Source organism: Salmo trutta, chromosome 2 (genome assembly GCF_901001165.1).
Source record: "Salmo trutta chromosome 2, fSalTru1.1, whole genome shotgun sequence".
In the NCBI taxonomy this organism is placed as follows: domain Eukaryota; kingdom Metazoa; phylum Chordata; class Actinopteri; order Salmoniformes; family Salmonidae; genus Salmo; species Salmo trutta.
In genome coordinates, this window is record NC_042958.1 from 34965057 (window position 1) to 34984916 (window position 19860).

At 40.6% G+C, this 19860-nt stretch overlaps 1 protein-coding gene across 2 annotated transcripts; it reads left to right on the forward strand.

Moving 5' to 3' along the window:
* Positions 1-8557: 8557 nt before the first annotated feature.
* LOC115154446 (GTPase IMAP family member 4) lies at positions 8558-15102 on the forward strand. 2 transcript variants are annotated; one of them, XM_029700681.1, is made up of 4 exons: positions 8558-8650; positions 9465-10226; positions 14710-14749; positions 15086-15102. In XM_029700681.1, exons 1-3 carry the CDS (start codon positions 8620-8622, stop codon positions 14733-14735), a joined length of 819 nt encoding a protein of 272 aa, XP_029556541.1. In that variant the 5' UTR covers positions 8558-8619; the 3' UTR covers positions 14736-14749; positions 15086-15102. The 2 variants fall into 2 exon arrangements, with proteins under 2 accessions (XP_029556541.1, XP_029556531.1); XM_029700671.1 differs by lacking the exon at positions 15086-15102 and having other exon boundaries at positions 14710-15007.
* The last annotated feature ends 4758 nt before the right edge of the window (positions 15103-19860 follow it).

The window sequence follows — 19860 nt, forward strand, 5'->3', positions numbered from 1 at the left end:
GCGATTTTTGAATCGTTAGAAATACTATTACTTCAATTTCTCAAACATATGACTATTTTACGGCTATTTAAAGACAAGAATCTCGTTAATCTAACCCCACTGTCCGATTTCAAAAAGGCTTTACAACGAAAGCAAAACATTAGATTATGTCAGCAGAGTGCCCAGCCAGAAAAAATCAGACAGCCATTTTTCAAGCTAGCATATAATGTCACAAAAACCCAAACCACAGCTAAATGCAGCACTAACCTTTGATGATCTTCATCAGATGACACACCTAGGACATTGTGTTATACAATACATGCATGTCTGTTCAATCAAGTTCATATTTATATCAAAAAACAGCTTTTTGCATTAGCATGTGACGTTCAGAAAACGCATAACCCCCGGCAAACTTCCGTTGAATTTACTAACAGTTTGCTAAATTACTCACGATAAACGTTCACAAAAAGCATAACAATTATTTTAAGAATTATAGATACATTACTCCTCTATGCACTCGATATGTCCGATTTTAAAATAGCTTTTCGGATGAAGCACATTTTGCAATAATCTAAGTACATAGCCCGGCATTAGAGGGCTAGCTATTTAGATACCCACCCAGGTCAGCATCCACCAAAATCACATTTCCTATAAGAAAAATGTTCTTACCTTGCTTGTTCTTCATCAGAATACACTGCCAGGACTTCTACTTCAATAACAAATGTTGGTTTGGTCCCAAATAATCCATCGTTATATCCAAACAGCGACGTTTTGTTCGTGAGTTCTAGAATGCTTCTTCGCGGTCCCGCGCATGGCGCATTGGCGTGTCAAAAATGTCTAACTATTCCATTACCGTACTTCGAAGCATGTCAACCGCTGTTTAAAACCAATTTTTATGCCATTCAACTCGTAGATTAGTGATAATATTCCGACCGGGAGTATGCATTGAGCCTAAACAGCCGAATAAAATTTCTCCTCAGAAGCGACTCATGCACGCGCATCATTCAAAGGTCCTCGGAGCATCCACTTACAAAAGGCGATAATCTGTTTCAACCTGAGGCTCCCTCGTAAACCTTCAGTTATTTTGCGGGCTCTGAGAGCCTATTGGAGCCCTGGGAATTGTCACGTTACAGCTAAGATCCTTACTTTTCAATAAAAAGATGCAAGACGCACGACTCCTTGTCAGACAGGGTACTTCCTGCTTGAAACCTTGTCAGGTTTTTGCCTGCCATAGGAGTTCTGTTATACTCACAGACACCATTCAAACAGTTTTAGAAAATTCAGAGTGTTTTCTATCCAAACCTGAACAATAATATGCATATTCTAGCTTCTGAGTTGGTGTAGGAGGCAGTTAAAAATGGGAACATATTTTTTCCAAAATTCTCAATACTGCCCCCTACCCCAAACAGGTTAACAGCAAAGGAAAAAACAGCATGAGGTATTATCTTGTTGGGTCATTTCATTATATATCACAACCCCAATTTATGAACAACTCCATCACAGTTCATGTCTACACCCTCAGACATACTTGATGTGCCCCATATGGCACCCTATTACTATATAGTTCACAACTTTTGAACAGAGACCTTTTGGCCCTGGTCAAGGTCCAGCCAATCAGAATGAGTTTTTCCCTACAAAAGGTCTTTATTACAGACAGAAATACTCCTCAGTTTCATCAGCTGCCCGGTTGGTGGGTCTCACACGATCCCGCAGGTGAAGAAGCTGGACGTGTAGGTCCTGGGATGGCGTGTTTACACATAGCGTGCGTATGTGAGGCCGGTTGGAAGTACTGGCAAATTCTCTAAAACGACATTGGAGGTGGCTTATGGTAGAGAAATGAAGATTCAATTCTCTGGCCACAGCTCTGGTGGACATTCCTGCAGTCAGCAAAACAATCTTCTAGTTGCACTGTCCTTCAAAACTTGAGACATCTGTGGCTTTGTGTTGTGTGAAAAACGGCATATTTTAGAGTGGCCTTTTATTGTCCCCAGCATAGATTGTACATCTCAATTGTCAGTAGAAACCACATTTGTTTAAGCAAGTCAGCCATATCAGCTGCAGTTTGTTTTTAAAAAAGGCAGTAAATGAGGCTGAATGAACTGTTTCGCTGCCAGACAAGGCTCCGCTGATAGCCAGGTGTAGCAGTGGTAAGGATTCACTCCATGGTGCTGAAAAGAAAGCTCTGCTGTTGGGAAAGCTTTATATAGGGCCTAACTGTATGTGGGTACCGTTTGTCACAGTTATAGTGCAATGAATGTATTATTTAATGTTGAATTGTGTTGTGTAATGGCTTTGCTGGCATGCATCAAAACTTTGTAAAAATGTTTGCCCCACCAAGATGTATTTTTCTCTAGTGAATAAGTGATCCAGTGGCCTAATGGATAAGGCATCAGCCTCACGAGCTGGGGATTGTGGGTTCAAGTTCCACCTGGGTCTATTGAATGCAGCTGGCAATGAAGAGAGTAGAGTATAGCCCAAGGGTAAGTAAGTTGACTGGGAGTAAGCCTGAAGAGAGAGAGCCAGGGAGGATGAGTTTTAGTAAGGTTGAGTTTATATCCATGGTGATCAACTGCATTTCACTGATGGAGTGGAAATCACAGAAGATAGATGTGGTAGTTGCAGCAGACACATTTTTGGGTGTGAGAGATTTTAGTGCAGAAGATCTACAGGAAGTTTTGAGAGAAGGGGTTCCATCCTCCCAGGCTGATGGCCTGGTGTACGATTGTTTAGGGCCAAAGCCATGGGATGGGGTGGTGGGTTTTGGGGGATAGAGTATAGATACCGGGTTAGATGGTGATGGAATTTAAGTTTTTACCATTCCCCCTTTTTTGCAGGGGACGAAACTGTGCAATCTGCACTCCGACCTGCGAAAGGCAGCAATACGCAACACAGCATTTAGTTTGCCGTAAACCCACACTAAAAAGTTCTGCGCCAACTGTCAAACAAACAGGAAATCCTTATTCAGTGGATTAAACCAAAGATGTTCTACTAAGATAGACCAGATTCTGTCGCTTCCAATGGGAGGCAAGTGAGCCGAGTAGTTGGGATCAAGTGTCGAGATGGGTTTTTCAAAGTCGCGTTTATTGGTCTATCAGATGTCAGTCAGATGACTTAGTGACGTCAATAAAATACATCGTCATCATATTCAAATTAAGTTCAAAATGAGATGCAGATGTTGGGACTGGAGATTTGCAGAAGAGGGACTTCAAACGCTTGAGTTGATGTAGCTAACTTTAAGTAACTATTTGTTGTTCAGACTGTTATAACGCCACCAAGATAGAAAAGTAAGTTACAAATATATAGTTTAATGTTATACATGTTATATAAATTAGATATTAAAATGTTTTGTAGTGGGCGTTAACTTCTGTGGGCTAGGTGGGACGTTAGCGTTACACTCTATTCAACAGCCAGTGTAATCGCGTTGCGCGAAATACAAATACCTCAAAAATGCAATCATTTCAATATTTCAAACATTCGACTATTTTACACCATTTGAAAGATAAGACTCTCGTTAATCTAACCACATTGTCCGATTTCAAAAAGGCTTTACAGCAAAAGCAAAACATTAGATTATGTTAGGAGAGTACATAGCCACAAATAATCACACAGCCATTTTTCAAGCAAGCATATATGTCACAAAAACCAAAAACACAGCTAAATGCAGCACTAACCTTTCATGATCTTCATCAGATGACACTCCTAGGACATTATGTTATACAATACATGCATGTTTTGTTCAATCAAGTTCATATTTATATCATAAAACAGCTTTTTACATTAGCATGTGATGTTCAGAACTAGCATTCCCACCCAAAACTTACGGTGAATTTACTAAATTACTCATGATAAACGTTGACAAAACACATAACAATTATTTTAAGAATTATAGATACAGAACTCATTTATGCAATCGCTATGTCAGATTTTAAAATAGCTTTTCGGCGAAAGCACATTTTGCAATATTCTGAGTACATAGCTCAGCCATCACGGCTAGCTAATTTGACACTGGCTAAGGTCGAGGCAACCTAAACTCAGAATTACTATTAGAAAAATTGGATTACCTTTGCTGTTCTTCGTCAGAATGCACTCCCAGGACTGCTACTTCCACAACAAATGTCATTTTTGTTCCAAATAATCCATAGTTATGTGCAAATACCCCCGTTTTGTTTGTGCGTTCAGGTCACTATCCAAAGGGTAACGCGCGAGCGCATTTCGAGACAAAACATTTCAAAATGTTCCATTACCGTACTTAGAAGCATGTCAAACACTGTTTAAAATCAATTTTTATGGTATTTTTCTATTAGAATAGTGATAATATTCCAACCGGACAATACTGTATTCATTCAAAGAGGAAAATAAAAAATGGCGAGGTCTCGTGAACGCGCATTTCCATTCCCTTTGTCCTCAGGCAGACCACTGACAAACTGAGTTACTATACTTTGCCCAGAGACAGGAGACGCCCCAATCCACTTTCTGGTGGCTTTAGAGAGCCAATGGAAGCCTTAGAAAGTGCAACATAACCCCACGGATACTGTAGTTTCGATAGACAAGCAAAAGGAGAACTACAAAATCGCAGACAGGCCACTTCCTACTTGGAATCTTCTCAGGTTTTTGCCTGCCATATGAGTTCTGTTATACTCACAGACACCATTAAAACAGTTTTAGAAACTTTAGAGTGTTTTCTATCCAAATCTACTAATAATATGCATATTCTCGTTAACAGTTGTCATTTTGCGAATCAATACTGGAGGCTATTGGTAAAATATAATTGAATGAGGTTATTAATAGCTAACCCGTTACTCTTCTCTTAATACATGTTATAATTTCTCCTGGGCAAGAAGAGAGAAATAGTAGCTAGCTCGATATATACACTATTATATATTTCTCAGCTAACGTTAACTGTAGCGCAATAAATCCGATTCTGCACATGTCAGAAAAATAGCCGAGTAACTAGCTAGTATAGCTAGCTAATCATTCAGAACCGCACATCTGAGAGAACAGGACATAAGTTATTTGTTTACTTGAAGAGCTAGAAATCGCTAGAACATGGATGAGCACGGACGAACAGCGTTTGTATGAATGAATGTACTCTACAGTACTGTATTGTTACACCTCAAAAGAGCTAGAACCAGGTGTTGGAACCAAAATTATTTTACAATCGTTTTGAAAAGAACCATTACCAAGAGGACATTGGAATTAGTTTCTTAGTGACATTGAGGACAAAGCAATGTTCCCCCAGCTCGCGGGCCGAATTTGGCACATGGGTGGTTTTATTTGGCCCCCAAAGTTTTCTGAGGCAATTTAAAATATATATTTTTTATTATTGCACATAAAAGACTGGAAAAACACCAGGAAATCATCTCCAAGTGATTTTTATTTAAGAATCTATTAATGTATTACCATGCATAATAGACACCTGATTGTACACAAATGTAAACATTCAAATTATTATTTTATTCCAACATATTTGTTCTGCAGTCTACAAATTATTTGCAATTACATTCCGGCCCCCGAACCATCCCCTCAAGAAAAAATTGGCACGCAGCTGAATCTAGTTGATGATCCCTGGGATAAAGGGAATGGATGACTCCCCTTTTCTCTGTATGTTTTTGTTCTCTTCACCAGGATAGTGAGTCCAGGCACCAAAAGAAAAGTACTATTCGGTGAAACACTTCAGTTTTCGCTGTGCTATGGTTTTTGGTTCGTTAACTTCGTCCATTTATTTTTCTAAGCTGTGCTCGCATTCAATACATGGTGCATTTCGTTATATTTTTTTCTATGACGGGGTAGACATGCTCGACATGGCCTTCCAGGATGCAATCAAAGGCACTAGATCTAAGTAAGAGGATTCTTAGTCCTTACACAATGCCAGTATTTGCCCAGAGACTGCTACGGTTTTGGTCAATGATGTCCTCCATTTCTATAAGATGACGACGTACTTGGTTTTGGTGGCTTTTAGTCTTGCGGCATGCCTACTTTGCATTTTCCTTTTTTTTTGTGTGATTTTGACAGCTTCTTTTCCAGGAGCTGTATTCTCTTATTAAAGTAACATCTGTATGAGATTAACTTTGTGATATTTTTGTTTCAATGTGTGTGCAATGAATCACTGTGGGTGTATTACTATTATTATACAGGATGATGGTCTCCTTCTGCATGACACCTGTGCTACATGCTGCTTCCTTTGACACCTGAGCTTGCTGTATGCTCGTGAGGATGACTCCTTCTGTCACCCGATGTCACGACCTGACCTGAGAGAGACGGTTTATTTCTCTATTTTGTTAGGTCAGGGTGTGGGGTGGGCATTCTGTGTTTTTGTATTTCTTTGTTTTGGGCCGAGTATGGTTCCTAATCAGAGGCAGCTGTCTATCGTTGTCTTTGATTAGGAATCATACTTAGGCAGCCTGTTCCCCCACCTGTGTTTGTGGGTTATTATTATTTCTGTGTGTGTACGGCACAGTTGCGTTGCGTTTCTTGCTGCTTACCTGTTTGTTGTTTTGGTTCGGTTTCCTTCAATAAAGATGTGGAATTACCGGCACGCTGCGCCTTGGCTCCTATATGACAGGGAATTTGAAGATAGCACTCGTGACACCCGAGCCTCCTCCTGTATGCTTGTGAGGAAGCCTCCTGCCACCTCTGTCACCTGACAGACCCACCTCCTGCAGACCACCTGAACTAAATTCAGCATCTGCTGCTTCCTCTGCTGGAGCTGGGTCAATGCTCTCCTTCACTCTCTTGTTCTCTCTGTCTTTCTCACCTAAAACTCCTACATCTGCTTCCCTGTCTTCGCCTTAAAAAAATAGACAATTCAAGACTTTAAACCTGTTGATATAAAACAATAACGATGCATCTGGATTCATGCAATTTAATCTGGTAGGTACTGCCTCGGAGGACAGTGTATTCCAGAAAAGTATCATGACTAAAATGTATTTTTATTGACAAAGATGGTCAATAGTTGGAATAAAACACTCTTCAAAGTGCTCCTTGCACACAGTGAACTCCCTTTCTTCAGGTCCTCAAAGGACTTCTGCAGATTGATGTCCCTACGCCTGATGTTTCTCAGCCACATCTTCCTCCTGAGTAATTACAAAAGTGTGTAAGGTCTACGTCACACTCCTCCTCTTCAATCAAAACTGACACTCCTCTCTGTGAGACACCACCTTAACAACTATTGCCTGATTAGCAACACCCCCAATAACGGAGAACATATTATAGAATAAAGACCCACACTTTATCCTGTCCTATGAAACATTACAAATAAAGACCCACACTTTATCCTGTCCTATGAAACATTAGAATAAAGACCCACACTTTATCCTATCCTATGAAACATTAGAATAAAGACCCACACTTTATCCTATGAAACATTTTCAGTTGCTGCCCTCGTAAACCTGATAGATGTCTTTTTTGGACCATTATTGATGGGATGCATGCACAAGGTGATCAAATCGCCTACTTTCATAGTTTTGATATGTTCTATATTTTTCACCATGTTAACAGGCATTTAATAAATGTACAACCTTTTGAGTTTTGTCTATTTTCTGAAGATGCATATAATTATAGTAGACTATATTTTGTGGTATTCTTACTTAATCTGATCATAGAGCAACAGAACATACGTAGTTGCCTATACAATGTTTTACAGACATCTGCCATAATTTAAGGTGTACTTAATGGTGTTCTACAACTCGATAAAATACTTTGCAATGACCCAGTGTCACAAATGGCCTCTATTGATTGTGCAGCATAGCCTGGGATAGCCTTGGATGTAATATGGCAGGCCACATTGGTCAACTAATGTTAGCTAGCCATGCTGCCTCATGCTATTTGTGTTTAAAACCCATCTTTAGATTTGTTTCATTACTGGTAGCTAGCATATTTTATCTAACAGTAAACATTGCTTTGGTGATTGATTCGATGGGTAGTCATGGATACAGCACTCTACTGATTACACAACCAATGACGTGTACCCTACCAAGGCAATAATTACTCCAAATGCATCTTTATTATTTATTACATAACTTTCAGCGTCTGTTGGAAATTGGATTTTCCTCCCTTCCATTTTACAGTAAACAAGGTATTTATTGATGACATGTTTCTTATCGTGAAAAAAAGTTCATTCACAGAAGGAGTACTAGTATTGAGGAAAACTGGCAAAGAAATCGATTTCTAGCTATTTAAGGCAAGTAAGGTTTTTTTTGTGAATTAGCTAGACAGCTAGATATCTACTTGGGACAAGCTAGCTACCGCCAAGAAGAGGTTGAAGACCATTTGAGCCGTACAATATGACGTTCATTAGGAAAACGCTCACTATCTAGTGCAATCGTCCTAAACAAAGTAATCTCTATAAACAATTAGGTAAGTCAAGTCTACCAAACTTAGTGCACTCTGTTTGTTATAGATTCTAGTTTTGGAAACAGAAAACTGTATGTAGATCAAATGTTTCATTGATGAGAAAATTAGCAGAATGTCAGCCAAAATCCATCTAGCTCAATCTTCTCCCACTGCCGGCAAACGGACATTCTCTCACTACCATATTTGGTAGTGAGAGGAAACGCCAACCGGATGTCTCACATTTTTACATCCGGTGAAATATCTGTCTCATCTAGCTGTGATTAAGCTTTGGAATAACTAAACAGCGACATGGAATCGGAGAAAGTAGTGCAACCAACAGGTGGGTCTTCTAAAAGACAAACGGTGTCTCAAGTAAATCGATACAACTCACGTATTAAGATAAGGTTATCGATAGTTCACTGAAGGTTAACAGTAACAACATCGCTAACGTAAGCTAAATAACGTTAGCTACAGTAGCTAGCTAGTTTGGTTAGCTATGCAGTTTTGCTAACTCTGAGCCGAACGTGACACGTTTCACTTGCCAGTTGCACTTAGCTAGCTAGTTTACTGCTTCAGACCGGGACACTATGAGTCAAATGTTAGAATAACTCGGCTGATACAGGGCAAGATCCGGTTTCAACCATAGCCACACAGGAGATGAGCTGGCTGAATTTGAATGTTGACACTAACGAACGAATGAAAGTGATACAGTAACTAACTACTCATTAATCGCGATGCAGAAAGGCAGGCTATGACTCGTTTATACACTGGCTTTATTTTTTAAAATTCTATAAAGGATTTGAACTTGATTAAAAATGATTATGCACCACCAACTAAAGATTCTGTAGCTAAACTGCGTGGTTCACTGACGGTGTAGTTGTAAAGTTTCTAGCCTATAAAAATGTTGCCAGTAGTGTGACCTTAATTGGCATGTCAGTGTAACTAGTCTATCTATTTAGTTAGCAACGAACATCGTTGCCAATATTGTCTATACAGAGGAAAAGCTTTGATATGTAATTACTGATAAACATGCTAAAGTGGAGGTATGGCTTGTTGCTTCAAGCTTCCCTTATCACCATGTAATTGCAGAAACGGACTAAAACAGTATTAGCTAAAAAGTCCTTGCTAATGATTTGTGATGTTTGTACTCCCAGGAGAAGATGCCCCTGACCCAGAGGAGGAAGAGAAGAGGCTGGCGGCAGTAGCCCGGGAAGCCAACCATCTAAATGATTTGAGGCTGGTGCTGTTGGGCTGGAGGTGGCCTGGGAAGAGCCTGACAGGCAACACCATACTGGGCCGTGAGGAGTTCCGCCTGGAGCGTGCGGCTGAATTCTGCGTCAAGCGTCAGACTGAGGTGGAGGGGCGCCAGGTGACGGTAATAGACACGCCGGGCTGGTTCTCGACTCAGTCCACGCCACCAGTCTACCAGCAGGAGATGGTGCGGGGCGCCTCCATGTGCGGGCCACTGGGCCCCCACGCTTTCTTGCTGGTCATCCCTGTGGGCATGTTTACCGAGGTGGACCGGGCCCGCATCGAGGAGCACCTGGCTCTGTTCGGGGAGCGCGTGTGGAGGCATACCATCGTGGTGTTCACCTGGGCAGATGTCCTGACGAACATGTCCATCGAGAGGCACATCAAGCGAGAGGGGAAGGATCTGCAGTGGGTGCTGGAAAAGTGCAAGATGCGGTACTTTGTCATCAGCAACTACATATTTGGGGAGCACCCCCAGCTGCGGCAGCTTATGGAGAAGATAGAGAAGGTGGTGGCAGAGGAGGGCATCTATAACCCAGAGGAGGTGGAGGAGAAGAAACCTCTGGACCAGAATCAGAACCAAACCCAGAACCGGGAGCTTGGGGCAAGGCCTAAAGTGAATTCTGCCAGTGGATTGGCCAAAATGGACATGGATCCGCCCCACAGTGAGTGACAGCTTTACTGACAACTCAGATATAGTCTTGTACCAGGTAACAGCAGTATCATAGGCTAAACCTCACACGGGGTGAAATGTATAATCCTTGCTCTTCTCTGCAAAACTAGTACTTGCATTACTGTTGTATTATTCCACTTAGGGTAACTGTATTTGAATTACTCATGTGGTAGTTATGTACATTGTAACAAGTAGTGTGGAATTAGTCCCACTTCTTGGGACTCATCATCTCCCCTCAACCCCTCCTTACATTTCTTCCTTCATTTTCCTTCCACTTTTTCTTTGCTAACCATCTCTCCTCTTATCTCATGTCTGCTGCGTGGGAATAGAGAAGAATCCATGATGATTGTCCAGGACAAGGCAATATTCCTCTATAGTAATATCAACACTTCAATGAACAAGTCTTTAACAAGATAGTTTCACATACACGTGAAGACAATGATAGTTATACCAATGATATTACTAGGGATGCACGATATATCGGTGAACATATCGGAATCGGCTGATATTAGCTAAAAATGCCAACATTGGTATCGGCCCGATATCAAGTTTAACGCTACAATTTACTAAATTACTATTCGAAAACATTTTTAAAATGTAATATTGTCATTCTAAGATTTATAGATGAATATCTCTTCAAAGCACCTGTAATGCCAGATTTAAAAATAACTTTACTGGGTAATCACACTTTGCGATAAAAGGGGATGCGATACTCAGAACAATAGGCTAGCAATACTGGTCAGCGCCATCTTGGAACAATCGCATATCAAATCTAGTCTTGTATACTATTGTCAATAATCCCTTACCTTTGATTATCTTCATTCTTAGGCACTTCCAGGAATCCCAGGTCCACAACAAATGTATTTTCGTTTGAAAAAGTTCATCCTTTATGTTCCATTAGCTTGTTGTTGTTAGCGCGTTCTGAAGGCTGCACCAAAAGTTCCGACGTGCGCGGGGCTACTCTTTCAACAAAATGCTTTTTTTTCTTATTTAGGTTCGTTGAAACGTCAAACGTTGTATAACAAATCTTTAGGGCGTTTTTCAACTAGAGCTCCAATAAGATTCGAGGGGGACGATTGCATTGTGTTTCAAAACGTTTCGAAAGGGGAGGGTAGCTAGGGGCGCCGGCGTCATAATGGTGATGGCCCTCTCCGTGTGACCACGTTCCACAGCGTGTCATTCTGTCAGTTTTCACAGTAGAAGGCTCAAATCACTTTGTAAAGACTGGGGACATCTAGTGGAAGCAATAGGAAGTGCTCAATGAACCATAGCTCACGGTGTGATTAATAGGCAATGTGATGAAGTTGAGTCCGCAATTCAGAATTCCACTTCCTGTTTCGATCTGTCTCGGAGTTTTGACTGCCATATGAGTTCTGTTATACTCACAGACACCATTCAAACAGTTTTAGAAACTTTAGGGTGTTTTCTAGCCACAAGTATTAATTATATGCATATCCTAGCTTCTGAGTTTGAGTAGTAGGCCGTTTAAAATGGGCACTAATTTTTTTCAAAATGCGCTGTGGCGCCCCTTAACCTAGGCGACCGTCAAGAGGTTAAAAACCGATGTCAAAGCTACAGTGCGTCCCTATATAACGTAATATGACGTAATAGCTACACGTAAAATTTTGCACTACTTGTTCAACACAGCATTCCTAACCTAGCTCACACAATGTCTGCTGTGTGGATTGAGCAGTCAACAAGTTGAGCAGTCATTTGAAAGAGTAAGAAAATTTCAAGTAGACAACTCAAAGGCAAAATCCATTAAAGCCAAGATAATGGAATTCATTGCCCTTGACAATCAAACGTTCTCTGTCATGGGTGATGTTGGCTTTTGCAGACTGGTCGGGCACCGGTACACACTACCAAGTGCGCTATTTTTCAGATATTGACCTACCGGAGTTACACAGTAACAGCGTCACTGCTATTAGCTTCACGACATACATACTATGGACGCCGTTTGGGTCTTTGCGTGTCAAAAAAGATACAGTAGCACTGTCAAAGCTGTACAAAAAAGTCTGCAAACAAGCAAATACCGGCCACGAACGATGTGTTTACAATAGCGCATTGGTAATAAAGCATAATTTGTTCGACCGCAACTTCTGGGGTAGCTAGCTTTAGCTTGGTACCTAGCTAGCACCAATACAACCAGCCTGAAAACAATGACGAGTAGAAACTGCAGTCATTTTCATTATTCTTAGCAATGGTTTAGGAACCCTTGTGAGTAAGTATTAGCTAGGTTGCCACTTTTTGTTCGCCTATTGAAATTGAACTTCAGTTCATAAAAATAAATAGCTAGTCAGCTACTTAACCCTATTGCCCAAAGCTAACGTTATAAGCAGCCAGCTAGCTTCATATGGCTAGTGAGGCTCGACCGGGTTATGTGTTGTGAAGCTAGCCAAAATAATGATTAGGCACAATAGTGGAATTTGCCGTTTGCCTTCAAAATAAAACTGACATTGACAGTGCTGCAAATGAATACAAATAGTAGAATTATGCCATACTTTTATTTTGAAGGCTAACCGCAAAGTCCACTATTGTGGCTAATCCTTATTGAGGCTAGCTTCACATAGATGGGTCCGACCACCATTATTCAAATAAGAACTGTCTTATAAATTAGGGTTATTTTAGATGATGACACCTAGCTATATAGTTAACTTGCTTGCTTATTTGACACTCAAATAGTGTTATTTGACGTATCTTTTGTTGACAAGCAAAGACCCAAACGACATTCCATAGAAATCCTGGTTGAGAATGAAACGACTGAACAAATCAACAACGAAACAGCACAGCAAGTAAGTGAAAGAAATAGGTTTTGATTATGTTTTGCTGGTAATGGGGACGTATGTAAATGCCAACAAAATAACTTTTTGGTCAGTGGTCAGTGGTCAGTGGTGTGTGTGTGTGTGTGTGTGTGTGTGTGTGTGTGTGTGTGTGTGTGTGTAACCTTTATTTAACTAGGCAAGTTAGTTAAGAACAAATTCTTATTTACAATGACGGCCCGGACGACGCTGGGCCAATTGCGCGCCGTACTAGAATGCTTTAAAGGCCGCTAAAATTTCAAATATCGGTATCGGGTTTTTTTGGCAAGGAAAATATTGTTATGGGCCAAAAATGTGATATCGGTGCATCACTAGATATTACATATACAGTACCAGTCAAAAGTTTGGACACACCTACTCATTCCAGGGTTTTTCTTTATTTTGACAATTTTCTACATTGTAGAATAATAGTGAAGACATCAAAACTACGACATAACAGATATGGAATCATGTAGTAACCAAAAAAGTGTTAAGCCACCCTTTGCCTTGACAGCTTTGCACACTCTTGGCATTCTTTCAACCAGCTTTACCTAGAATGCTTTTCCAAGGAGGAGTTCCCACATATGCTGAGCACTTGTTGGCTGCTTTTCCTTCACTCTGCAGTCCAACTCATCTCAAACCATCTCAATTGGGTTGAGGTCAGGTGATTGTGGAGGCCAGGTCATCGGATGTAGAACTTCATCATTCTCCTTCTTAGTCAAATAGCCCTTACATAACCTGGAGGTGTGTTGGGACGTTGTCCTGTCGAAAAACAAATGATAGTCCCACTAAGCGCAAACCAGATGGGATGGTGTATCACTGCAGAATGCTGTGGTAGCCATGCTGGTTAAGTGTGCCTTGAATTCTAAATAAATCACTGACACTGTCACCAGCAAAGCACTCCCACACCATTACACCTCCATGCTTCACGGTGAGAAACACACATGCGGAGATCATCTGTTCACCAACACTGCGTCTCACAAAGACATGGCGGTTGGAATCAAAAATCTCAAATTTGGACTCATCAGACCAAAGGACAGATTTCCACCGGTCTAATGTCCATTGCGTGTGTTGTCCCAAACAAGTCTCTTCTTCTTATTGGTGTCCTTTAGTAGTGGTTTCTTTGCAGCAATTCGACCATGAAGGCCTGATTCACACAGTCTCCTCTGAACAGTTGATGTTGAGATGTGTCTGTTACTTGACCTCAGTGAAGCATTTATTTCGGCAGCAATTTCTGAGGCTGGTAACTCTAATGAACTTATCCTCCTTCAGCAGAGGTAACTCTGGTTCTTCCTTTCCTGTGGCGGTTCTCATGAGAGCCAGTTTCATCATAGCGCTTGATGGTTTTTGTGACTGCACTTGAAGAAACTTTAAAAGTTCTTGAAATTTTGATTGACCGTCATGTCTTAAAGTAATTATTGACTGTCGTTTCTTTTTGCTTATTTGAGCTGTTCTTGCCATATTATGGACTTGGTCTTTTACCAAATAGGGCTATCTTCTGTATACCACTCCTACCTTGTCACAACACATCTTATTGGCTCAAACGCATTCAGAAGGTAAAAATGGCGAAAATAGTAAAAAAAATTAAGAAAAACCCTTGAATGTGTGTGTCCTAACTTTTGACTGGTACTGTACATCTTAAGTAATCCTTGTCTGTTATTATGTGTCCATTTTCAGATTCAGTGGATGGACTGACTGACTGACTGAAGGAGAGCTGGTGAGCCACCACAGTACTGATTTGAGAGCTCTATGTCCATACGTTACCCCAACCTCAGGGCCAGTATTCATAAAGCATCTCAGAGTAGGAATGTTGATCTACGATCAGTTCCCTTTTTAGATCATAATGAATGAGACGGGGGGGTCTTGATCCTAGATCAGTACTCCTACTCGGAGATGCTTTATGAATACAGGCCCAGATTCTTTTAAACCTTTAAGACTTAACCTCTCTCCCATTAATATACACTGCTCAAAAAAATAAAGGGAACACTAAAATAACACATCCTAGATCTGAATGAATGAAATAATGTTATTAAATACTTTTTTCTTTACATAGTTGAATGTGCTGACAACAAAATCACACAAAAATAATCAATGGAAATCCAATTTATCAAACCATGGAGGTCTGGATTTGGAGTCACACTCAAATTTAAAGTGGAAAACCATACTACAGGCTGATCCAACTTTGATGTAATGTCCTTAAAATGAGGCTCAGTAGTGTGTGTGGCCTCCACGTGCCTGTATGACCTCCCTACAACGCCTGGGCATGCTCCTGATGAGGTGGCGGATGGTCTCCTGAGGGATCTCCTCCCAGACCTGGACTAAAGCATCCGCCAACTCCTGGACAGTCTGTGGTGCAACGTGGCGTTGGTGGAAGGAGCGAGACATCCCAGATGTGCTCAATTGGATTCAGGTCTGGGGAACGGGCGGGCCAGTCCATAGCATCAAAGCCTTCCTCTTACAGTAACTGCTGACACACTCCAGCCACATAAGGTCTAGCATTGTCTTGCATTAGGAGGAACCCAGGGCCAACCGCACCAGCATATGGTCTCACAAGGGGTCTGAGGATCTCATCACGGTACCTAATGACAGTCAGGCTACCTCTGGCGAGCACATGGAGGGCTGTGCGGCCCCCCCAAAGAAATGCCACCCCACACCATGACTGACCCACCGCCAAACCGGTCATGCTGGAGGATGTTGCAGGCAGCAGAACGTTCTCCACGTCTGTCACATGTGCTCAGTGTGAACCTGCTTTCATCTGTGAAGAGCACAGGGCGCAAGTGGCGAATTTGCCAATCTTGGTGTTCTCTGGCAAATGCCAAACGTCCTGCACGGTGTTGGGCTGTAAGCACAACCCCCACCTGTGGACGTCGGGCCCTCATACCACCCTCATGGAGTCTGTTTCTGATCGTTTGAGCAGACACATGCACATTTGTGGCCTGCTGGAGGTCATTTTGCAGGGCTCTGGCAGTGCTCCTCCTGCTCCTCCTTGCGCAAAGGCGGAGGTAGCGGTCCTGCTGCTGGGTTGTTGCCCTCCTACGGCCTCCTCCACGTCTCCTGATGTACTGGCCTGTCTCCTGGTAGCGCCTCCATGCTTTGGACACTACGCTGACAGACACAGCAAACCTTCTTGCCACAGCTCGCATTGATGTGCCATCCTGGATGAGCTGCACTACCTGAGCTACTTGTGTGGGTTGTAGACTCCGTCTCATGCTACCACTAGAGTGAAAGCACCGCCAGCATTCAAAAGTGACCAAAACATCAGCCAGGAAGCATAGGAACTGAGAAGTGGTCTGTGGTTACCACCTGCAGAACCACTCCTTTATTGGGGGTGTCTTGCTAATTGCCTATAATTTCCACCTGTTGTCTTTTCCATTTGCACAACAGCATGTGAAATGTATTGTCAATCAGTGTTGCTTCCTAAGTTTGATTTCACAGAAGTGTGATTGACTTGGAGTTACATTGTGTTGTTTAAGTGTTCCCTTTATTTTTTTGAGCAGTATATATAATAGTTATCTGTAACTGGATGTAGGCTAACATGATTAATGCCCGTTAATGCAGAATTCTGCGTTTTTCACACAGGAGAAAGAAAATAAAAAACATAAATATCTTGCTGCATTTTTTAAACACAGATCTAAAATGCTTCTTGTTATTGCTGCTCGGCATCAGGCTTCTTTTTTTGCTTCAGTTGCAATTGTACACTCCAATGAGAATTCACGAACGGGCATTCTATCAGAAGACCGCACTCTGACTGATGTGTAGCTACTTTTCTTCAGTACATTTATTGGTGTAGCCTACTTTTCTCTGATCAAATGTAAGATTAACTTCAAGCAAAACCTAAGAAAATTATGTGGCTGCTAGCCAAATAGCGTTTCACTTATGTTGTCATCTGATGAAAATGAAGCTATTTTCTGATTAATGACTAGATTTCTGAACTCTAACGAGATCCCTGATGATGCTGTTCTTGCTTTTTGAGACTGTTAGGCCTACCTCGTACCTATGTCAGTTCTGAGGCAATGTATATATTTGGGGATTTTATTGTATCCGATTTGCACATGAAGTAAGAAGCAAATCGCATACAGTACCAGTCAAAAGTTTGGACACACCAACTCATTCTAGGGTTATCCTTTATTTTTACTATTTTCTACATTGTAGAATGATAGTGAAGACATCAAAACTAAACTATGAAATAACACATGGAATAATGTAATAACCAAAAAAGTGTTAAACAAATGAAAATATATTTGAGATTCTTCAAAGTAGCCACCCTTTGCCTTGATGACAGCTTTGCACACTCTTGGCATTCTCTCAACCAGCTTCATGAGGTAGTCACCTGAAATGCATTTCAGTTAACAGGTGTTCCTTGTTTAAAGTTAATTTCTGGAATTTCTTTCCTCCTTAATGTGTTTGAGCCAGTCAGTTGTGTTGTGACGGTATACAGAAGGTAGCCCTATTTGGTAAAAGACCAAGTCCATATTATGGTAAGAACAGCTCAAATAAGCAAAGAGAAACATCAGTCCATCATTACTTTAAGACATTAAGGTCAGTCAATCTGGAACATTTCAAGAACTTTGAAATGTTTCTTCATGTGCAGTCTCAAAAACCATCAAGCGCTATGATGAAACTGGCTCTCATGAGAACCGCCACAGGAAAGGAAGAACCAGAGTTACCTCTGCTGCAGAGGATAGGTTCATTAGGATAGGATAAGGTTCCCACCGTGAAGCATGGAGGTGTGATGGGGTGGGGATGCTTGCTGGTGACACTGCCAGTGATTTATTTAGAATTCAAGGCACACTTAACCAGCATGGATACCATGCTGCGATATACCATCCCATCTGGTTCGTGTTTAGTGGGACTATCATTTGTTTTTCAACAGGACAGTGGCCCAAACACAGGCTGTTTAAGGGATAGAAGGAGAGGTTGAAAGAATGCAAGAGTTTGCAAAGCTGTCAAGGCATAAGGTGGCTACTTTGAAGAATCTAAAATATTAAGTATATTTTGATTTAACACTTTTTTTTGGTTACTACATGGTTCCATATGTGTTATTTCATAGTTTTGATGTCTTCACTATTATTCTACGATGTAGAACATAGTAAAAATAAAGAAAAACCCTGGAATGAGTAGGTGTGTCCAAACTTGACTGTTACTGTACATTTATACAGGATTGAAAAAAACATGACTTTAGATGTCAATTGTGTACCAATATAGGCCCTGTATATCTACCCTTTTCTTCATGAAGTGAGGATCATGGGAAAACTACTGTACATGACAAGTCTCAGGCTGGGACAGAGACGAGGAAGTCCCTTAACCAAATGTGTACAGTACACGCTAGATTACACTTATGTTTTTTACATTTTTAATAAATGTTAATGTTCAGGAAAAAGTTTGTTAAAAGCTACCCCAATTGTGACCAAAAAAGTGTATAGTGTTTTATCAAGCACTTGAAGTGCAGGTACTGTTTTATTCTACTAGTAGATAATATACATATCGTTGTCTGGGTTTTGTATATGGGTGTGAAATGATAAATGTGCATTTTTATTTATCAGGCTCATGTATTTGTATGCATCAAACCCTACCTTCTTTGCAAGGGAATAGCTGCTGAAAATGTGTTTTAAATGCAAATTGGATAATGATAAATCAATAGCACTTTGCATTTTAATATTATAATTTTGTGGCAGCTATATGCTGCTTCCATAACCCTCTGAGTGCGGTCTCTTAATTATTCAGATTAGTAATTTTATGTTTAATTCCTAACTAATCTGTTGCAGTATTGCAATGTGGTCCATGATGATAGTATTGAATAGGTTTCTTGTTTAGAAAATTGCCTATATCTGTGGGTTGGGTTTATATTAATCCATCCCACATGCCTATAGCTGGCAGCACCCAAATAATCATCAATTCTGAGCACAGCTGCATACGACCCCATCATAATGCCAATCCTCAATTTGGTTTGACATTTGATATTCTTATGGGGCTAGTGACTGATCATCAGTAAATTACACAATGTACATGGGACAATTTTTTTTTTTTAAGTTAATGAAATTGTAGAAATGCATATACAAATATTGAATGAATTTCAGACAACTAAAAGATGTGCAACATGAAAATAATGTCCCATTTACATTGTAATATATTGACGGTCCCTAACTATCCCCAGAGGTAGGCTATCCAAAGTCAAACCAATTTTTGCCGCTGTCGCACACCAACCAGCTGAAGCTACAGTAATTGATGAAATAATTTGTCTCTCTTCCCACCTGCAAACACACGAGACACCCACATCAATCCACACCCCGAAACCAACTCAGGTTTGAATTCAGTCGTGGCTGCTAAGCATTTCTTAAATGAACCAAATCTAAATTGAAGCCAAATCAAGAAGTTCAGTTGCCCTTTTAGTACTGTGAATAATTGTGGCAAAGATGTCTATTATTATGTCCTTTATTGTCATCATTATATTATTATGATATAACTTTACTCTTATAATTGCTTCCTATACTGAGAATCAATACTAGTAGTAGTAGCTACATTCACTAACTAGCATCCAATGATGGGTATAACACTGACTGTTTTCTGTTGATATTGTATACAAATTATTTTACAAACATTCATATTGGTGATTTGTATTGCTGTTACATAGTATTCTGTGAGTTACACTTTCATGAATGCACATGTGCTGTAAGGGTTCTGAGTCAATAAAATAGATACGTGGTAGGTGTCTTCTCTAGTCAATGCAACTAAAGTTGTCTTTTGTTTCCATATATAATTAATGTTGTTTTGTTTGTTTGTGTGAACACACTGATGTTATATTTTGTCTTGCTGTAGTCTATTTTTTTT